A 20,838-nucleotide genomic window follows, 5' to 3' on the forward strand; every position below is an offset into this window, starting at 1 on the left:
ACAGACAATCTGAAGTATTTTCAGCGCAAAAAATGGGAAAAAGTCAGGAGGGGTTAATGTTTATTTGTGCAACTCGTTGGTTTATTTTCAGTGGGAAATTAGTGGGAGATCTACAGAGTTTGGTTATGCTGAAGGAAACACCAGCGTTAAGACTTCCTTCAGGATTGTTGGCAGACATTTTGGACATTTTACCAAAACATATTTTACAGAAAAAAAATGCATAAGTGATTTGGTGTGCGATTTTTTTGTCCTCTTTTCCATTGATTCCAGTTTTAGGTCAGAATTCTTTGCACCACGTGGGAGAAAATTATTAAGTGCAGGTCTCCGATTATTTTACTGTAAATAAATAAGTGCTTACCCTGTATCCTCCATGATACAGCCCAACCATGGGTCTGGACACCTGCAGTCTCCTGAATGCACACACACACAGACACACACACACAAGACCTGTCAATAGCCAAGTAACTGCACAGGACAATACAACTTCCAGTGCCTTTTACAGTCATGCTCTGCACTGCTGGCCTCCCACCACTTGGGGGAGTAGTTCATATAATAAAGGCTAGATGCAGCGTTTTATCAGAGCTAAATTAAAGTGGTAAATCAAATGAAGGTTGTATAATGCCACAGGTTTACAATACTGCAGAGAAGCTTGCATCAGCACTATGTGCATGATGAACAGCTTGAGTTCTGTGGAGGCACATGCAAAAGTCAGGATATCTCAATGAAAACATCAAATTTTATCTGAGCCATGAATGGTGGATTTCCATCTAGTCTAAGAAACCCTCTAGAAGAGCAACTGCCTACTTGAAGCCCATTCATTTTTTTGAGCCGTGACAGAGCCAACTGTCCCTGTCCGCCAATCTCCCATGAATCATTGTGCAAGGACGCAAACAATGAATATGCAATATACCACCGTGCGTTCCATGGCTCATGCTCGCAGGTCAGGTTAAAGCTCTTTGGTCTCACCTGCCGTGGGCCGCTCCTTGTTCCACATCATGCCGATGTTCTGGCCAAGGGTCTGACACAACGTGATGGCCATGGGGCCCACGTTGCCATACTGAAACACACACACACACACACACAGACACACACACACACACACATACACACACAAACATGACTAAAACCAGAAGCAAAACTGGAATTGGTGCTTTAATACTGGAGTGTAGGTGAAAACAAACTTTTCTTGCTGCCTCCATCCAAAACAACATAGGATCATATGGAAGAATAATTTAGAAATGAAAACCAACCATATCATACTATAAAGCAAGGAATCTCTGAGTGTATGTGTGTCCTTTGCATATCTCAAGAACCATTCGTCCGATCTACTTCACACTTGTATTGCTGGGGACCCAAGGACGTGCAGTGTCGGATTGGACACGCGACATGTTCAATATTAATAAACTTTGAATAAACAAGTGAACAGCGCTCTGTGCAGCAGCGGGGCTCAAAGCAAGTGACTGATAACCTACGCCTATTTTGAATGGGCACTGCACTAGTTTTGCATACCATGAATTTGAAGGCATTTTGTGGACATACCAGTCTCTCTCTCTGTCTCTCCCTCTCCAAGTCACTTTCTGTGTTTAACAGCAACCAAAGGCTACTCTATACAGTGGAGTTGGCACAAGTCTTACCTCATTGACCCCCCCACCCCTGGTGAGGGAGCAGATGCCCCCGATGTAGGCCGTCCCGCTGCGACTGCTCAGGAACGTCCTCCCCCTGCAGGAAACACAGGGAGACTGCGTCATGTGGAGGAACTCAGACCAAAGCTGTACCACCTCATCAGTTCAATTATCCATCCATTTTTTGTTTGTTTTTGTTTAATTTCTGTAATTGACAAGTGACATTGTCCTCTATGTGTACAAAATGTTTGATGACCCTGGAAGCAAGCCAAATCATTTTATAATGCATTGTCACAATATATGGGTTTCCATGGCAAAAATCATCCATTTTTCCTAAACTGCTTGAACACGCAAGGTTTCAACAGGACAATATATGAGCCGACCAAGATCAGGCCCTGGTCTGAGGGGGACTGAACCCACGAGAAGAGGTGTGTGGCGTCGCTGCGTTCCTTGATGCTCTCCTTCCTGTACTTCATGAAGTCGCGCAGGGTGAGCAAGGAGTCGTCGCCCACGGAGACCATGTTGTGGGAGGACCAGGTTTCCATGGCCACCAGTACGATGCGGGTGTTGAGCTGCTCCTTGTAGATCTGGCCACATCAAAAAGGGAAAATCATGAGCAAGATCAAGTATGATCTAGGAGCAGAGGTGCAACCACAACAGCCAAAATTCATAGTCATCTTCCTTTGTCGTACTATCCGTTGTTTACCATCTTCCCTCTCAAGTTTATTGATAGAGCGCGTTTAACAACTAAGTATGTGGGAAAGAGCTTTACAGAAAACAAAAAAATCATGCATGCTTAGAGAGAGCTATATAGAGTTTATATAGAGAGCTGTACAATACAGGCAATTTTACAGGCAAAATTACCTTATTTATCTCAGTGTTTCCATACATGACACTTTCCAAATTTACAAAAGAACATTTCTATTGGTAACAGAATGCACCTGCAATCTGATAGGATATAAACAGGTATGAGGAGTGTAGCCAACTCTGGGCATATAGGCTACACCTGGCTATCAGCCTGAATACCACTGGTTGTAGTATGGCCATGAAACTTTTCGTCAACCAACCACAGTAGCTAATGGATTCTGAATTACCAAAATGTACCAGCAGAGTAAAAAATTAAATAAAACTGAATTTATAGCACCTTTCTAAACTGGTTACAAAGTGCTTCACAATGTAATATAGATCGGTGTTTCTCAACGTGGGGTCCGGGGACCACCAGGGGTCCTTGAGGGGGTTCCAGGGGGTCCCCAGAAAATTGATGAACTGTTAAACTTCACTATTATTTCATTTACAAGAACACAATTAGAGAATGTAGAAGAATGACTGTTTTTAGTTCACTGTTATCTCTCTACCTACAATACAGATAGTCATGGAATTCTGGACAAAATCATATCTAACAATAAAAATATTCTCAGATTTGGGTCCGAGAGACAAAATCTCATCAAATGGGGTTCCGTGGCCCTGATGTGTAGTAAATTAGGGGTCCTTGATATGAAAAAGGTTGAGAATCACTGATATAGATGAAGGGCTCACAGTACAGCCACCTCCTCAGCAACATAGATTGTGTTATATTCTGAACAAATCTTATCTGGGTTTTATTCAATTTGAGTAGAGACCATTGTAATGTGCTCTCACCGCATCGGCCATGTTAACCACTGCTTTGGCAAAGTTCCTTGTCTGGGAGGCCGACCGACGGAGCTGGACAAACTATGGAGGAGGAGGAGGAGGAGGAGGGGGAGGAGGAGAGGAGAGGAGAGAGTGTAATTGCTTTTCAGGAGTAAGGTTCACTTCTATATTGTTACTTTTATATTGCAGTTACAAAGAAAAAGGTAAAAGCTTCCTACACCTACCAGATCGTGGTCATTGACGACCATCAGCTCAATGTACTTGGTCTCGGTCTGAACTGTGCGCTGGCCTCGTCGCACCTGAAGGGGGCAAAAGAAAGCCATACAGCCAGACTTTTGAGTCTGCTGTCATAATCACCTTCACACAGGACAAACAGACACACACACACACACACACACACCCCCAGCAGGTGAAACTGTTACACACACACACACGCTGATGCCGGTGAAACTCTAGAGTCTGTGTCCTTGAGAGGATAGCAGACAGCGATCATTCATTCATTCAACAGAATATTGCTGTGCGTCTGAAAAGGTATATTGCAGCGTCCGTGTCCGATTACATTGGGATTCTACTTTTACTAGCATGGAAGGGAGACTGGAGAGCTGAGACGCTGCTACCGCCTTCTCTATGGAAATATGGCATTGATTGGGTTTCACTGTTGCATATCAGATGGGCTGCTTTGTAAAACATTGATCGTGTTTGCATATGGCTGCGTCTCACAGCTCTGTCGTTGTGTTGGTGGTGACCCTGTTGCAGTGTGTACAAAATGTGTTCCTGGCAAGCCTGCTGGTGCTCAAACGAGCTCGTGTGTGAATATGCTTATCTGACTCAGAGAGAGAGCGTGGGAGAACTGACTTGTCTTTTGGAGCGTCTCAGGCCTTCTGGAAAGACGGGCTCCTCCTGCTCAGACCAGTCGTCTCCAATCTCTGCCTCCTCGTCTCCCTCCGCCTCACCGTCCACATCGCTGTGGCGGTCTGTCTGCCCCTCAGGCTGCGTGCTGTTCACAGAGCAACCTGGGACACACACACACACACACACACACACACACACACACACACACACACACACACAGATGGTAGGGAGAGGGAGTGAGAGAGAGTGAGTGAAAAAGTGGCTAGTCATCAGTCGCTGGGATGGATAAAGCCATGTATTTTAGTACGCTGATCTGCAGGAGAAATCAATATCACACAGCCAGTGGAGAGGAGAAAGAGAGGAGAGAAGAGGAGATGAGGAAGGAGAGGAGGGAGAGGAAGAAGGAGAGGAGAGGAGAGAGGAAGACCGGCCAGATGGGGAGAGGAAAGGGTGAGGAGACAGGGAGGGAGGAGTGGCAGGAGTTGGGTAACAGGAAGGAGGGAGAGACGGATGGAAAGAGGCAGAGGGGTGGAGAGGAGACAGAGGAGAGGAGAGGAAGCCAAATGAGATGCTTAGCAAGGGCGAGGAGGGCAGCTGCACAACTTGAGGAAGGGCAGGGTGTGTGTGTGTCTGTGTGTGTGTGTGTAGCACAACTAAAACAGACTTGCATCAGAGAACATTTGCTTTGTACCATCCAATGTCAAGGAGAAACAAGGCGACAGTGAACAGGAGTGATGCAGGCCCCCCTTGGGGCCAACCAGTAACAAGATCCATCATCCCTCCAAGTTTCATCATGGTGTAGCAGTTACAGTGTTTCAAGGTGACTTTTCATTATAGCATCAGGCCAATCAGCATATTTTTTTAACACCAGAACACAAAGTGCATCATCCCACCAAGTTTTATCAAAGTCAGACCAGTGGTGTCTCAGAGTTTTTTGTAAGGATAGCTGGATTTGCGTAGTAAGATTTGTGTCACTCTGGCTTATGATGTAGCAGTTAAGGAGTTATAAAGCAAAGTGTAAAGGAAAGTGTAAAGGAGTGTAAAGGAAAGATGGATGTGTGTAGGGAGCTTCATGTGAATCAGTCTTACGGTGTTGAGTTAAAATTCTGACCTTTAATTATAGAGCCTCCATTAGGCCATAATTGTATTTTTTCAAAATGTTGCAACTTGTGTGAAAATTGTGTGAAAATGTGTCATCCCTCCCAAGTTTTGTCAAAATCAGTCTAGTGGTGTCTTAGATATCGCATTTGACAGACGGAAATTATTTTCATTGCGTGAGGGACAAAATGGCAGACAGACAGACAGTTACAGTGGAAGGGACAGAAGGCCAGGTATCTGTTTGTAGATGCTCTGTGAGGCGGGTCGAGGTCGTACCTGGACAGGCAGGCGGGAAGAGTTCGACATCAGGCATGCGATAAACCACATGGTCATTCTGCTCCAGGTGGGCAGATGGGTCGGAAACAGCATGAGAAACACACAGAGACACAGACACACACAGAGGGACAGTTAATCAGTTAGTACATGATTGGTGCATTATATATCAAAGTAAACAAAGAGAAGACAAGAAAATCATTCATGTAATTATTCACCCTCATTTCTGAGCTGCTAGTTCAAAAGTGAAGATTATTCAACATAGTGGTGGCTTTAATCTCTCAAAACCCAAAGTCACAGACAGCACTGAAAGAAATATTTCACTATTTTGATGCAACATATTTACTTTTCAGCACCTACACCAAAAAGGTAAAATTACTTCTTAAAAAGTATTATCCCGGACAGAGAATGAGAATTTCCTGAATCACCTTTGCTGTGTTTTTATTTGTGTTGTATTCTTTTTGGAATAGTTTTTCCAAAATGACAATGAAAAAGAAAACGTTGCTGACGATTATGGGTCCCCAGAACAGCCAATTTTGGTGGTTCACCCTTCATGAACACCTATACCTACCTATACACACCCATACAAAAACGAAAATGTCATACTAAAGTAAAACACCTCAAGCCATAAACCCCCCCAAGTAAGACTGCTCCAGATGGGTCACAGACTTTTGGAGGGGAATAATAATATAATATATAATGTGCATATTTGTATGAATGTGAAGCAGGGCGGCACTGACAAAGAGTATGCATGCTCAGCAAAACCCTCCACTGGATAAAAGCATGACTGTGCTTTTTTAGGTTGAAGTTGATCTGAATGAATCATGAATTTTGACCCTGATAAACACGGACGGGGACATCAGTGCTTCAACTGATATGTAAGCTTATGTTATACGAGCGCTCTCATCCCCTTGAACAAGAGAAAAACTGTGCTAGGCAAATCATGCAAACTTTGAAATGAGCAGCTGATCCGGTGGTATTACTGCTCGTCTCTGCCTTAAAAGCTTTTCTCGGTGAAAAAAGCGTTGATATGTCCTCTGAGGTAGCCCAGCATCAACGGGAGAAAAGTGTTCTAATGCATAATTAATCAATCACTCGGCTGTCATATAATGGCAATAACACTACTGGACACTGCGGTACACTTGAGATGGGGGATAAATACTTTATGAAAATGACCCATCGGAGGTAGACAGGGAAAGAGAGAGAGAGAAAGAGAGAGAGACAGTTTGAAGAAGAGTTGGGAGGCTATTGATCCATCTCTCCAGTCTATGTAATTGAGCCGTACTTCGATTGCCATGGGTCTTAATGGGAAAAAAGCTCGGCCTCTTCCACTCCACACCCTTCCTTCCCCCTCCCTTACGTCACTCTTTTTCTAAATCCATTTCTTCTAAAATCAAATGTGAATATTTTTGAAAATTTTTGCTTGTGTCCAATTTTTATTTCTTTGCACCTCTCTCCAATCTCTCCCTCTCTCTCCTCCAGGTCTCTTTCTTCCTCAATAGCTTTCCATCTCTCCTTCATTCCCTCCCTCCCCCTGCCTAGCTCTCTTACTCTCCATCTCTATCCTTCGGTCTCACTCTCTCTCGGATGATGTCTCACGCAGAGAGAAGATGAGACAGGAGGTTTGTTTCTGGGGGATTATGTATCAACTCAATACTTTCCATACAGCAACACACAGATATAGTAACACTGTCTGAACTGCCAGTAAGTCAGACAGCGAGATATGAGAGAGAGAGAGGGAGAGAGAGAGAGAGAGAGAGAGAGAGAGAGAGAGAGAGAGAGAGAGAGAGAGAGAGAGAGAGAGATAGACAGTGACAGAGAGAGAGGGAGACAGACAGAGAGGCAGATGGGGGGGGGGGAGAGAGAGAGAGAGAGAGAGAGAGAGAGAGGGAGAGAGAGAGAAAGAGAGAGAGAGAGATAGACAGTGACAGACAGAGAGGCAGACAGGGGGAGAGAGAGAGAGTGGGAGAGAGAGAGAGAGAGAGAGAGAGAGAGAGAGGGAGGGAGACAGACAGAGAGGCAGAGAGAGAGAGAGAGAGAGAGAGAGACAGAGAGAGAGAGAGAGAGAGAGAGAGAGAGAGAGAGAGGAGAGAGAGAGAGAGAGAGAGAGAGAGAGAGAGAGAGAGAGAGAGAGAGAGAGAGAGAGAGAGAGAGGGAGACAGACAGACAAAGAGGCAGAGAGAGAGAGAGGCAGAGAGAGAGAGAGAGAGAGAGAGAGAGATTTAGGATGGCTGCACACTAAAAGATTTCAACCATATCTCGACTGCTTTAAAAGAATATACAGACCATCATTTTCAGAGCACTCCAATGTTGAAACTTTGGCTCCAACAACATGTTTGATGTTTAATTAATTCAGGAAATCTTTTCGTGCGCATCCATCCCTGAAGGAACTAAGAAAGCTGCACCTTTGAAAATATCCTGGAGGCAAAACAAGGGGAATATTTTGGAGCATATTCTAGCCTGCAAGCTCTGTGTTTTTCCACATGATCTCGCTGCCTAGCTTGACACCGAGAAAACATATGTTTGTTTACTACTAATCCACCCGGCTGGTCCACCCCACTGAGTCTTTCCTCCTCCCACTCACCTCTCCACTGCCATAGAGAACGGGCTCAATCCCATAGGAGAAGTTCCCATCAGAAAACATCCCCCTGCAAAAAAAAAAACACAAAACAAAAACATAGCAGGAAGATTACAAGTGACTCAAAGGAATCCAAAAAACTTGCTGAACAATCCACAAAACATTTACTTTAAGATGAACAAAACAACCACATTTTCTAATTGGGCAGTTATATATAAATGGACTTGGATGTATGTGAACTGGTGTACATGTGTATCTGTGTAAACGGCATATGGCAGATTGTATTTGGGATATAGGGGACAGTTTGGGAAGAGGTGGGCTTCTTTTACTGTAGTATTATGTGTATTTTATCAAGTTCTGGCATTGGGGGAAAACAGAAAAACTAAGAAAAAAACATCTTTCCTGGTTAATAACCAGGCGTAAATGCTTTTGTGAACTTTCAGCATTATGTAAAAGCTTGAACGCTGCCAAACCTGAAGTGAAGTGACAAAGTGACAAAGTTATGTGGGAGCGCTCTACTCACCGCAGGCCATGGCAGGTGGACAGAGCGGCCCAGGAGCCAGGCACCCCCCGCACACACCCATGGTAGTAGCAGTGCTCACCTCCCTGGAATCAAACACATCAATCATACATACACACACACAGATTAGAGTGTGACACTTAACGCTCCACCGTCTGGTCATGCGTTCACATCAATATCGGAAAATGAAACCCACACCGAAACCCCTGGCCTCTAAATACACACGTGTGAGTATTTCCATCAGCCTGGGGCCTACAGATGACCTACTGGGTCGACCGGCAGCTATCAGTGACTACTGTATGACTGGCTGTCCAGTGTCCGGGAAAACCTACACCTACGCTAGCTCCTGGCTAATATATGTTTCAGGAGTATCACCAAAGAAAAGCTGTGTGTATGTGAATGAGAGAAATTCATGTTCAGATACCACTGATTATGTGACCTGTATTCCAGGTTAGGGATGCATTCTTACCAGTAGCATCACACATAATGCTGATACAGGATAAAATAGTATGTATGAGAATTTGCCATATTCTAAAATCCACAACCAACAGCCATTTATAACACGTCAAAAGTCAAAGCAAAGTAATTTGATCCTCTGCACTTTTCTCACTTAAAAGGAAGCTATACCTCTCTAATGGAGAAAAATGGACTCTATCAGAATTTGTTTGTCCAATAACACCAGCTAATGGTTGAAGTATAACTTCCTGTAAAAGTAATGGAACTGGTGCTCTGTATCAGCTGATACTTTAAGTTCAGTGCTCTTAAACAGTACAGGCAGATACTGGCAAGTCACTGCATCCCAACTCCAGGTGCCTTACTCTGATTATTCATAATCCCAGGAAAGGCTTAACTGGATAATTGTGTTCAGAATATAGTGTTTCCAAGCACCCTCTCATGGTACGTGAATGATCAGATTACGACGATCTGTGATCAGGCCAGTCAGTGTCAGTTAAACAACAAGTGTACGTTTTTAAATGCGTGAGCATAGAAACAACAACTTGTGCAAGGGAGAGAGAATTACACTTTAGAGAGAACTCAACATTCAGTAATCAAGTAGACATCAGATGTAGTTTGTAGATCCTTGGACATAGGACGGTTGGTGTGTGTGTGTGTATGTGTGTGTGTGTGATGAGGGTCAGTTTCAGGTGTTTGTAATGAACCCCAATAAGTCATGTCTGCCACCTGAGCCTGCTGTTGTCTGGCACGCCTAACAGGCCAAAAAGAAAAGCAGTAACCTGGAGCTGCTATTCTCTATGCTTGGTCAACCTTTACTCTGAGTCACACTTGGCGCTGAAAATTTCTGCCCAACACAAACCTGAAAAATCTCTCTCTGAACTAAAGCCATGTCTGATGGCTAATGGCTTTTTGTGAGCTCAAACTCGACTAAAACCTTAAGTAGGGATTGGTAATAAAATGTATTCCCCACAATGTTTTGAATCAAACCATCAAAGACATGTATGTTAGGGTTAATACTCCTGTCAGTGCCCCTGACCAAGGCACTGGCAAAAGAACTGGAGCTGGTCCCCGGGCGCTGTACTGCGGCTGCACACTGCTCCTAGTGTGTGTATATGCAAATGCAGAGGACAAATTTCCCCACAGGGATAATAAAGTATACAAATACAAAAATACAAACAAATCCCAGCCCAACCCAAAACAAAACAATCTAGTTAGAAATTGAGCCTGACCCAAACCAAGCCCATCGAGTCCAGTTCATGAAACTGGGTTTGGGCATAATCTGCCTTACCAGGATACATGCATGGAAGAGGGCTATTCCTGACATTATGGCTGTAATCTGCTTCAAAGTGGACTAAATCATACAAGGCATTACCTCACACTCAGTGAGCCAGGTTCCTGTTGATGGCAAATCAATGGCTGACCTGGCTGTCTTTGAACCATGGCATCATTGTTCCACCTCACATTAGTCAAACTCTGCACTGAGAGGAAGCTAAAAACTGAGGCTTTTTGTCCCCCATGAGATGAAATCGGAAGTGGACTATGGGTCGGCTGTGTTTGTCTGTCCATCAGACGTGATATCTCAGACACCACTTGTCCAATTTTGACGAAACTTGGAGGGATGATGTGCTTTGGCACTGTGTTGTGGTGGTTAAAAATTACACTGATTGGCTTGATGGGAACACGATAATTAAAGATCAAAATGTCAAACGTTGAAAGGCCCTAAATCCTTGATCTAGTCCTTACAAATTACACTGATTGACCTGGTCAGGGCGCTGTAATTGAAGGTCCAAATTTCTAACTCAAATGTGATATCTCAGACACCTCTTGGAGAAAGAAACTTGAGGGTTAATGCATTTTGGCACTGACTCTCAAAAATATTCCAGGGTCTACTGTGCTATTAGTCTTACATACCAGTCTAGTAGTAGCTTAATAAACAGATTTAAAATTCCTGAGCCTAGTATTAGTCTAATACACAGATGGTCTGTGTGTAAAGATTGTGAAATATGGCTGAAACATTTGACCATTTGTATTGCTTAGTCATTTTAAGGATCGATTGGATCTATGGAACCACGCTGAAGCCAGCCTATAGTGAACTCAATATGCTAACAATAAATAAATGGCCAAAATACCGCTGGATCCAGCTGGTGACTGCTCTATCAAACCATTTAGAAAGAGTAAGTATTGGTAGGTTGGTGGATCTTATTTAAATTCAGCATCAGTTCTTCTGTTGACGGAGGAAAAGACTTTCAGCATTCATACCGAACAGTGAGGCAGCCCACAGCACTTAGCCAGGGGCAAGAAAAAAATAAATAAAAGGTAGGATTACAAGGCTAAGTGGAGGAAATCCAATTGCCTGACACGGCACACACACTAACTGAAGGGGATTGAGTGTCCTTTTCAGAGGAGACGTACATGCTTCAGATAATGGCCACTCACATGCACACAAATAAGCACAGTTGCTTAAGATATCAGGGATGTAATTAACACAACACAAAAAAGTAGCAGAAATGCTGCGAGGACAGGAGCAGGTAAGCAGGAAACTTCATTAGAAACCTAAATAAAACTCTGAAATCACATTCCTATTATATGGACGGAGCACTTGGAAAAAACTTGCATACGTATACAAAAAAAAGCAAATAAACATTTACCTGTCCAAGAGGATTAAACATGACATTATCAACTCTAACCAAATTAGTAAAGCTGGGGTTTATATCTGGACTTTGACTCAGCACTGAATGAGAGGAGAGGAGAGGGAGAGGGAGAGGGAGAGGGAGAGGGAGAGGGAGAGGGAGAGGAGAGGAGAGGAGAGGAGAGGAGAGGAGAGGAGAGGAGAGGAGAGGAGAGGAGAGGAGAAGGAAGGACAGGAGAAGAGATGGGAGGAGATTTGGAAAGAGGACAAGATAGGACAGGAGGGTCAATTAAGAACATTTTGCTTTTCCATTCTTCTTTTCTATCTAGGTGTGCTAGAAGCAAATTCTGTCGGTTCTTTCAGTAAATAGTAATGATCATCCATGCCCAAGTCCTGTAAAAATTAGCCCAATATGTACGCCTTGACAATCAATGCATTAGTCTGTAAATTCCCCCCCCCCAAATTCTACAGCCTCCGCTAAAATCATATGAACCTGGTATATTTTCCCCATTGACTCCCATGTATTTCTGAAGGATTACAATGTATGACCAATGGTTTGCTTGGTACCAGAATCATGGAACATTTTCTTCACATGGGAGAAAATGTGAGAAATTGTAGCACAAAGCAGAAAAATGGCAGAAATTGGAGAAGCAAGGTTTCTGCAGGACAGTGACAATATATAAAACAGCTCCTATCATTCCACCCCATCCCCATCCTTAATTCAATTCCACTATAAGCTGTGTGTCATTGAGATTCAATCCCAACAAGCCAGTTGCCAGCTCAATGGAACAACATGGATCCACAGGGACCAATAAAAAGGTGACACACAAAGGAAGGAGGAATTTATTGGCTGGTCAATAAAACTAAATAAATCAAGATGGAAATGGGAGGGGGGTGGGGGGGTATGTGGTGAGGCTCCCTGTTCATGTATACAGAAAAGGAAATGTCCACATGAGCAATTTGTGCATTCTATTGTAAGTGTCTCCATAGATGAATGTGTGGATGTTTGTAAGTGTACCAACTAGTAAGTGTATAATCACAAACATCTAGACATACACAAGCGCATGGGTATGTGTACGTGATTAAAAATGTGTGTGTGTGTGTGTGTGTTCGTATGAGAGAATTTACTTGAACTGAATTACATCAAAGGTGCATTAAATCAGATTTTTACTATCACATACAACAGAATGACCATAATATATCTGCGCCTGTCAGCTATGTGCTGACTGGCTTTCAAACACTCACTTCCCGGCCCGTACTCTTTGATATGGAAACCCCCCCCCCCCCCCCCACCCTCCACCCTCCCATTTTCAACTGTTCAAAGATAGAGTGACCAAAAGGCGTTACAACACATTTCATTGTGAAGCCAAAAAAATCAAATAGCACAGCTGTATTATTGTGCATCATGATTACCTCTTGACTAGACATCTCTGATGGGTCTGTGCTCTGATTAACTACCTTACTCCTCTCCATTGTGAAAATGTAACTTTATTATTTTTGTCCATTACAGGCTACTGTAAGCTGTGCCGGAGACCTGTCGATGTTGTTACATTCCTTGGTTGCCGATAGAGGTCGATAAAAGCCATAAATTATTTAATGCACCTTTAACTAATGAATTGTATAAATTAACTACATGCTTGCTTTCAGTTTACACAGAATATAAGCAGAAATTACAGCTGCCACTGAAAAATGTGCAAAAATTATAATGCAATAATAACTAGCCACTGAGCAACACCAAGCAAATATTAAAATTCAAAATTTAAATAAAAACTGATGATCAGCAGCAATACTGATCCTCTGGTTACAGCGCTAAGAGCAGTGTGTAGTGTAAAATTTGAGTTGGTTGGTTCTGTAAATTGACTACAAGTTCTAATTTCTCAGTCCCTTGGTGTTGTGCTCCCCTCTGTTAGCTGTGAGAAGTTAATGTTGATGTAGAGCTTTCCCTCAACTACTGCTGCCTGCTGAAAATTAGTGTGTCTTCTCCTAGTGAAAGCGTCCTTAGTGTGGTCAGCTAATCCCCCTCAGCAGCTACCAGGCAGCTCCTGGTCTCCATTAAGCATTCCAGTCCCGTATCTGACACGGCACTATCTGCCGCCTTCTCTGATCCTTTTTTCTCTCTGTCACTCCTTCTCTCTCTCCCGCCTCTGACAACGAGTCGGAGGACCAGGACAAAGTGGGACCATTCTGCCGCTGACTGCTGGTAGCCATGGCAACCTTCTACTGATTGGTCAGGTGGCCTCCGAGAGAGAAAGAGGGAGCGAGAGAAAGAGGAAGAGAGAGAGGGAGACAGAGGAAGAGAGATACAGAGAAAGAGAGAGAGGGAAAGGTAGAGACTAAAATAAAGCAAAAAGGTAAAGAGAGGAAGAGGCAGATGCCGAGTTAGAGAGGACCTTGATCTCGTGCCTGCCATTCTGAGAGCAAAGTGAAGCTTTCTCCCCCAACAGCCACCATGGCCTGTCTTTCTTCCTCTCTGAAACAGGCTCTGACATGGGCACAACACTGAGACTTCATAGACAAACTAAACCCACAAGATTCAACCCACAAGCCTTGAATTGTTTTCATGCAGATTGCACAAGTTTAGAATGCATGAGAGAGAGGATAACATCAAATATTTCAAGAGTTGTTCTTTGTGCAACCGCTGCTAAAATGCTCCAATGGGTTTTTGCGTCATTTGATGGTCTAAAGCAGTGTTTCTCAACGTGGGGTCCGGGGACCACCAGGGGTCCTTGAGGGGGTTCCAGGGGGTCCCCAGCAAATTGATGAATTGTTAAACTGCAGCATTATTTAATTTACAAGAAGTTAACACAGTTAGAGAATGTAGAAGAATGATGTTTTGATGATAGTTTCTCTGTTATCTCTCTACCTACAATACAGATAGTCATGGAATTCTGGACAAAATCATATCTAACAATAAAAATATTCTCAGATTTGGGACCAAGAGACAAAATCTCATTAAATTGGGGTCCGTGGTCCTAATGTGGACTAAATTAGAGGTCCTTGATATGAAAAAGGTTGAGAATCACTGGTCTAAAGGAACTGTTAGAAAAACAAGGGCTAACAGTCACCTGACACACCTGAGGCCACGGCCTTCTTCCTCCTCTACAGCCAGCTGAGGTGATATCAGTCACACCAGCCTTTAGTCATTCAGACAAACACTTTCCATTACTATGAGCTTCTGCCTGAAGAGCGAGATGAGCAAGTCCTGCCCTTGTGGGACAGAGTTACAGTTTCAGGAGGAAAACACACTAGACATAAAGGCTATACTGAAGTGCTAATGATGTAGGCTTGAGCACAAAAAATCAAATCCTATTAAACAGACTCTGATTGGAAACTTGCTCACTGACTCCATGTAATTCTAATAGATGGATAGACCGCATTTGCTGGAGTTAAATGGGGCAAGTCCTACCGTGTTCTGGGACGGCCGCCCATCCTCGTCAAACTGGCGCTCCACATAGTCTGAAGACAGGAGGTTGCTGGAGAGAAGAGGAAAAAATAAAATGAGAGGAGGACAATATCCATTTTACAATTTGGTGTTGACCTGACTTTGACCTGGGCTTGATTGCATTAAGGTGTCTACTGTGTGACTGTCAGGGGTCATTATGGGTCAGCTTATTTATTGCAACCATATTAATTAACAACATCATAACATTACCATTTATATGAATACAGACCAGTAAATAGTTGATTCATAAAAGTAAAACTTCAGGTGTGAAGATTCATTTCTTCAATACAGTGTAAGTGCTTGGAAAGCCAGTGAAAGGTATTATATAAATACAGTCCATTAGAGCAATGTCTCCAGTGTGTGTGGAGCGAGAAGAGGGGGAGGGGAAGTATACATTTAGACTGTTGCTTCGCCTGCAGCCAGTCCATACATCGCCAACACACAGAACATGGGTGGGTGGGGGAGAGGGATGACGAGAGTGAGTGTGTGTGTGTGTGTGTGTGTGTGTGTGTGTGTGTGTGTGTGTGTGTGTGTGTGTGTGTGTGTGTGGGGTGGGGGGTGGGGGGGGTGGGGGGGTTCAACCTCATTTACTGTACGTCCTGTGTGTATAACACATGTTTTACATATTCATGAAGGCATGTATATTGACACCGTTCTTTCAAGTCACTATTCGAGTCACTAATGACTCATTTTCCATAGTGTCAGAGAATAAGAAGCTTCAGTAGATTTAAGATCCTGCTGTAAGGAGGCAGACTCTGGTGGATGGACAAGGCCCCTAACTGTCCCACTTTGTTTCCAACTATGCGTGTAAGCTTTTCCAAATTTTGTCTTACCTCAACCACGACTAACTATTTATCCAACTTTTTCTACCCATTGGCTGAAACTAGCCCTATTTTCCCATGCCAGAGACTTGTGTAGAAGGCAGTAAGTTCCACCAATGATGCTGTAATTCCTCCTGGTCGCCAAAATAGGCTGATAAAGATCATGGATGGCAAAATGCCCCTTTAACCTGACCCTAATGAAATTGTTACTGCAAATAAACCACTAAGCAAACTAGCCACCAAGCTTTGTAGCCAATGTCATCCATTAGCTAATGCACAGGACTAGGCCATTAAGCACATTTGGTATATTAGCATTAGACATGCAAGCTAAAATCCCCATAAACATGACATACAGCTTCATATGAGCAGTCAATGCACTAAATAATATTACAGATTCAAAACCGCAAGTCTCTGTTTTACATTTGAAACTTAGAGAAAACATTAGCATTTTATAATAAGAGTTTAAGAGTATTATACCAGATGTGACAGTGACTTCAGCCCCTTATAGTGAGAGATGAGCTATACCCAGATACTGGGTTTGAACAACACTGTGGTGATGTTCACATCTTTGGGCTAAATGCAGAAACTTGGGCATGAGCACAGCAGAGAAGTGTGTGTGTGTGTGTGTGTGTGTGTGTGTGTGTGTGTGTGTGTGCGTGTGTGTGTGTGTGCGTGTGTGTGTGTGTGTCCTTACTGGTTGAGTTCCAGGTCAAGGATGAAGGATGTGCCAAAGGCCTCCACCAGGAAGCTGCTCTGGGCCAGATGGACAGGCTGAGGGAGGGATGGAGAGGGGAAGGGGGGAAGAGAGGAATGAAACATTGATTAAAACAGCAGAAAGTCACAGGAACTGAAAAATGTTGATTATTTATAGATGACCATTCATCATAATCCACATGAAAGGTAGAGGCTGATTATTCAGTTCAGTAAATCAGTGTCATCTTTTATTCCTTTTTAACTGGTTTCAATTCATGTCAGATTTTTTAACTGCAACACATGACCTCCAACATCTAAAGCTGTCTCAGTCAAGGTCATGCATTAATATTTGTCCCATTTGTCCCTCAATCTTGAATGAGTGCAAATATGTTGACGTGGCATAGAATAATAACTAATTACACACCAATTTATAACTGTGTTTTATAACTTCTATGAGAATAACCATCCATTCATCCTTAATTAATATTCCGCATCTATTCTATATTCAGTATCTCACCACATTCAGAGGGGCCCTGCCGACATTCACTGTCGCAAACAAATGACTCAAGAACACACTGACATGTCAAGTATTGCCTTTGATTGCCTGTTTCCAGGAAGTTTTGAAAGAGTTCCTGTGTAAAAATGAGGGGGAAAGTAAGGAGTGGAGGAGGCAAAAACACTGATGGGATGGTAAATAAAAAAAAAATGATGGAGCAGTGTGCCTATAATGGAACAAATCATCCAAGAGAGAATGAGGCAGTCAGAAAATAAAGGATGTCCTCTTTCAGCTGGTGTCATCCGTCCCAGAAGAGTTCTTGGACACGGCTCTGCGGTGGAGCTCATCCCCTCTGTCTAACCTTGCTCCGTGGTGGGCCCCACCCACACTGTATGACACAGCTGTATGGTGGCTCCCATAGGTGCCGTCTGGCCAGCTGCATGGTGGGTCTTATTAGCAGTATCATAATCTCGCCTAGTGTGGCTACACAAGATTCCCTACCATTTAAATGAAAGTTTAAATCAAAAATACATTCTTTGTACTGTATTTGCACTTGGATGAACATTCAGCAGTTACAGTCAGCCTCACAACTGTAAAGGCCACTCTGAAAGCGATCAATAATTCCTTATGGAGGAAGCAAAGGTAACCAAATGACAGCTGAGATACAGTGGCTGAAGAGCACATAGTCCCACATATGGTATACACTGGCTATAACAAGTAATACTCTATAATGTCAAAGTGCAAACAAATTTCTACAAATTGATCCAAATTAATTACAAATATAAAACAGAACATAATAGATTCGATAAGTAAATCACTATCAAGCTGTCGAGCTGGATGGGGGCTGCGAGTGAACAGCAATCTTCTTCAAGTCCTGCCACAAATTCTCAATTGGCTCTGACCTGGCCACTCCAGGACACTGACCTTCTTGTTTTTGATGCCATGCCTGTGTGGCGTTGGCTTTCTGTTTGGGGTCACTGTCCTGCTGGAAGTTGGATCTTCTTCCAAGTTACAGTTCTCTTGCAGATTGCAGCAGGTTTTCCTCTGGGATTTCCCTGTACTTTGCTGCATTCATTTTACCCTCTGTCTTCACAAGCCTTTCTGTTCTAGGCAGATTTACAGTTGTGCCATATTCTTTACATTTCTTTATATTGGACTTTAGGGATATTTAGTGCCTTGGAAATGTTTTTATATCCTTCCCTGCAGCCATGACAACACTTCCGTAAACAGTGGTAACGACATAAATGTCATGGGTTGGAGGCTTGTGCATGCCCAATAGGGTAGATTTCACCGTTTTCCTGTATTTTTGCTTATTAGTGTGGACGGGAAATTTTTAGAAAACAGCATGGAAACACTAGTGTGGACAGAAACGCAAATGGCACGAAAACGCTGTTTTCAAATTTACCCGGCTTAGTGTGGACATGGCCTTAGGCGTGTCATTGTAAAGGGGTGAATGCTTTTACTTAACTATTATGTTCTGTTTTATATTTGTAATTAATTGAGATAAGTCTGTAGAAAAGCCTGATTAAATCCACTGTAATTCCATGTTGTACAACAATAACATATAAAAAAAGTCCAAGGGGGTGAATACATTTTATAGCCACTGTACAATAAAGATTATTTGAATTATATTAAAGTCATTGGGGATATTGTTCAGTCCTTGATAATGATACTTTACCTTTAAAGCTGGGGTAGGTTTTTGGGTGAAGTGACAGTCCATTTGTTAGTCACATTTGAAATACTAAAACTGTCTGCACTGTATTTGAGCCAATTTAATTTTCACACAAAAATTTACCTATCCGCAATCATAAGAATGATATAAATTGTGTGTTGGGGTGTATTTTCTCCTAAATGGGTGGCTGACAACCAGGAGCAGGATTCAGCTGATCTGACATCTCCGTCCACACAGCAGCACTCAAACTCAAAATGAGTTATCCAGTCACTGCCTGTCAAAAGAATGACACACATCATCCAGAGGCTTCATACACAGACGACTCCAGTGTCTTGGAGAAGAGAGCGGGTCATGTGGGTCACAGGCACACACAGCGACCACAGAGGGTAGCTGAAGGTCAGACTCGTGTCATATCCACTGACTGGCCGGCCGCTGACTGACTGACTGACTGACGGTATTTATAGCAAAGGTAACGAGAGAGGAGAGGTGGAGGTGTGAAATATAATCTAATGGGTTGGCAGAGAGCAGGCAGCTGCAGCCGGGGGTGGGCTGGTTTGTCCTGGGCATGCTGGGCATCAGGTGGGGGTCACAGAGAGGGGGGGGGGGGGTGAATGGCTCTAGTCTGGTGGAAAGAGTAGTGTGGACAGACACTGGACACTTGACCTTAGGCGTGAGGTGACCCAGTCAGGGAGCAACTGGAGGTTAGATGTAACGTGAAATCACTTCCCAACAGTTTTAGATATCAGTTTAATTTAAGTCAAGAGAGACAAACCCCACAGTCTAGCAAAGTCCCAACCAATATATTAACTGTCAAGTGTTCCTGTTCAACATGACAATGAAAAAAACAGGGATTTCTGCAAAAATCAATTTTGTGGTTGTCGAGTCAGAAACACATTTCAATATCCGCCTCTATGTTCATTCATTGAGCGTTCTTGAGAACAAATGTGTGAATTGAGCTACTTTTCTACAGTCTATCCATTCCAACTCCTTCCTTGTAAAATGAATTTTAAATCACTGATGAGATCATTCTTGGACTCGGCAACGACTAAACCAAAATACCGCTAAGTTAGAGCTTGGGGAACTTGATTGAGACCTCGTCATCATCTCGTTTTTATTTGGAGCAAACCAGCAATTCTTCACAGGATGAAGGAACAACATCTGTAACATCTGCTGTCTGAGGCGCTTAAGGGCTACTACTACTGTCAGTCCTCGACATTCAGAAAGCGTGCATGAAACCCATTTTAACATAGCATGCATGTCATTTGGTGGAGACTTTGGTCACCATTTTGATCTCAACAATAGCAATGGGATGGGATATGATGTAGAAATTGAGATAATATAGGGAGGGAACAAAGAATAATAATTATTTTGAGAAGGATGATGGTTCATGGATCATCATGGATGTAGAGCCAGTCAGCAGGTCAGGGGAAAACTCACCTGCACTCCCGCTGTGTAGTTTCTGACCCGGGTGTCCAGGTGGCCGTGCAGCAGCTCCTCCTGGGAGTGGATCTGCTGCAGGAGCCGCTTGGGCTGAACGACCTCCTCGGCGGGCAGCAGCCTCTCCTCCCGACTCTCCCATTCCCTCGAACCTGCACAGGACACACAGGAGGCGGCGAGTCAACTGGCTTCAGTGAGGACAGGGTGCCAAAATGGCAGTGAGCAGTTTGGAAGTATATGCGAATATGACTGATGATGCAAGTCTTATTACTGCAGTGCCTTCCTATACCTTACACAACGACGGTGCGCTGCTTGTATATTGTCGATGCAGCAATAGCCTGACACTTGTTATGAGAGCGCAAGCTGCGATATGAGGATGCAAGGCAAAAGTAAGTGTTTCTGTTTGTGATCAATGAGAATCACAAAATCGTTTATCCCGCAGCAGCTTAAATCGTAGGTAAAAAAGCGTGTACCTCTTACCTGTCACAGCGCACCGTGCACTCACTGCAGCGAACAGCAGGCATCGCACAGCCAGCATGATGCTCACATAGTCCCAGTGATTTCCTCGGAGCAACGCCGTTTAATAAACTGATACGAGGCGGACGCGGACCTAGCAGGAC

General features: G+C 43.5%; 1 protein-coding gene across 1 annotated transcript in view; it reads right to left on the minus strand.

Annotated features, from left to right (window-relative positions):
* Positions 1 to 20,838, minus strand: part of adam11 (ADAM metallopeptidase domain 11) — a 28,180-nt gene extending 7,342 nt beyond the window's left edge. The window contains exons 1-14 of the mRNA XM_071519517.1: positions 20,699 to 20,838; positions 20,219 to 20,370; positions 16,615 to 16,691; positions 15,064 to 15,130; positions 8,576 to 8,658; positions 8,059 to 8,122; positions 5,478 to 5,535; positions 4,107 to 4,264; positions 3,476 to 3,550; positions 3,261 to 3,332; positions 2,043 to 2,209; positions 1,635 to 1,719; positions 967 to 1,057; positions 359 to 410 (exon numbers count right to left, since the gene is read on the minus strand). Coding sequence (XP_071375618.1) covers positions 359 to 410; positions 967 to 1,057; positions 1,635 to 1,719; positions 2,043 to 2,209; positions 3,261 to 3,332; positions 3,476 to 3,550; positions 4,107 to 4,264; positions 5,478 to 5,535; positions 8,059 to 8,122; positions 8,576 to 8,658; positions 15,064 to 15,130; positions 16,615 to 16,691; positions 20,219 to 20,370; positions 20,699 to 20,756 — 1,259 coding nt within the window. The 5' untranslated portion in view covers positions 20,757 to 20,838. The remainder of the gene's footprint in view (positions 1 to 358; positions 411 to 966; positions 1,058 to 1,634; positions 1,720 to 2,042; positions 2,210 to 3,260; positions 3,333 to 3,475; positions 3,551 to 4,106; positions 4,265 to 5,477; positions 5,536 to 8,058; positions 8,123 to 8,575; positions 8,659 to 15,063; positions 15,131 to 16,614; positions 16,692 to 20,218; positions 20,371 to 20,698) is intronic.

Source organism: Centroberyx affinis, unplaced genomic scaffold (genome assembly GCF_046629955.1).
Source record: "Centroberyx affinis isolate AG114_WGS23_722 - 3 ecotype Tasmania unplaced genomic scaffold, CSIRO-AGI_Caff_v1 ptg000713l_1, whole genome shotgun sequence".
Taxonomy (NCBI): domain Eukaryota; kingdom Metazoa; phylum Chordata; class Actinopteri; order Beryciformes; family Berycidae; genus Centroberyx; species Centroberyx affinis.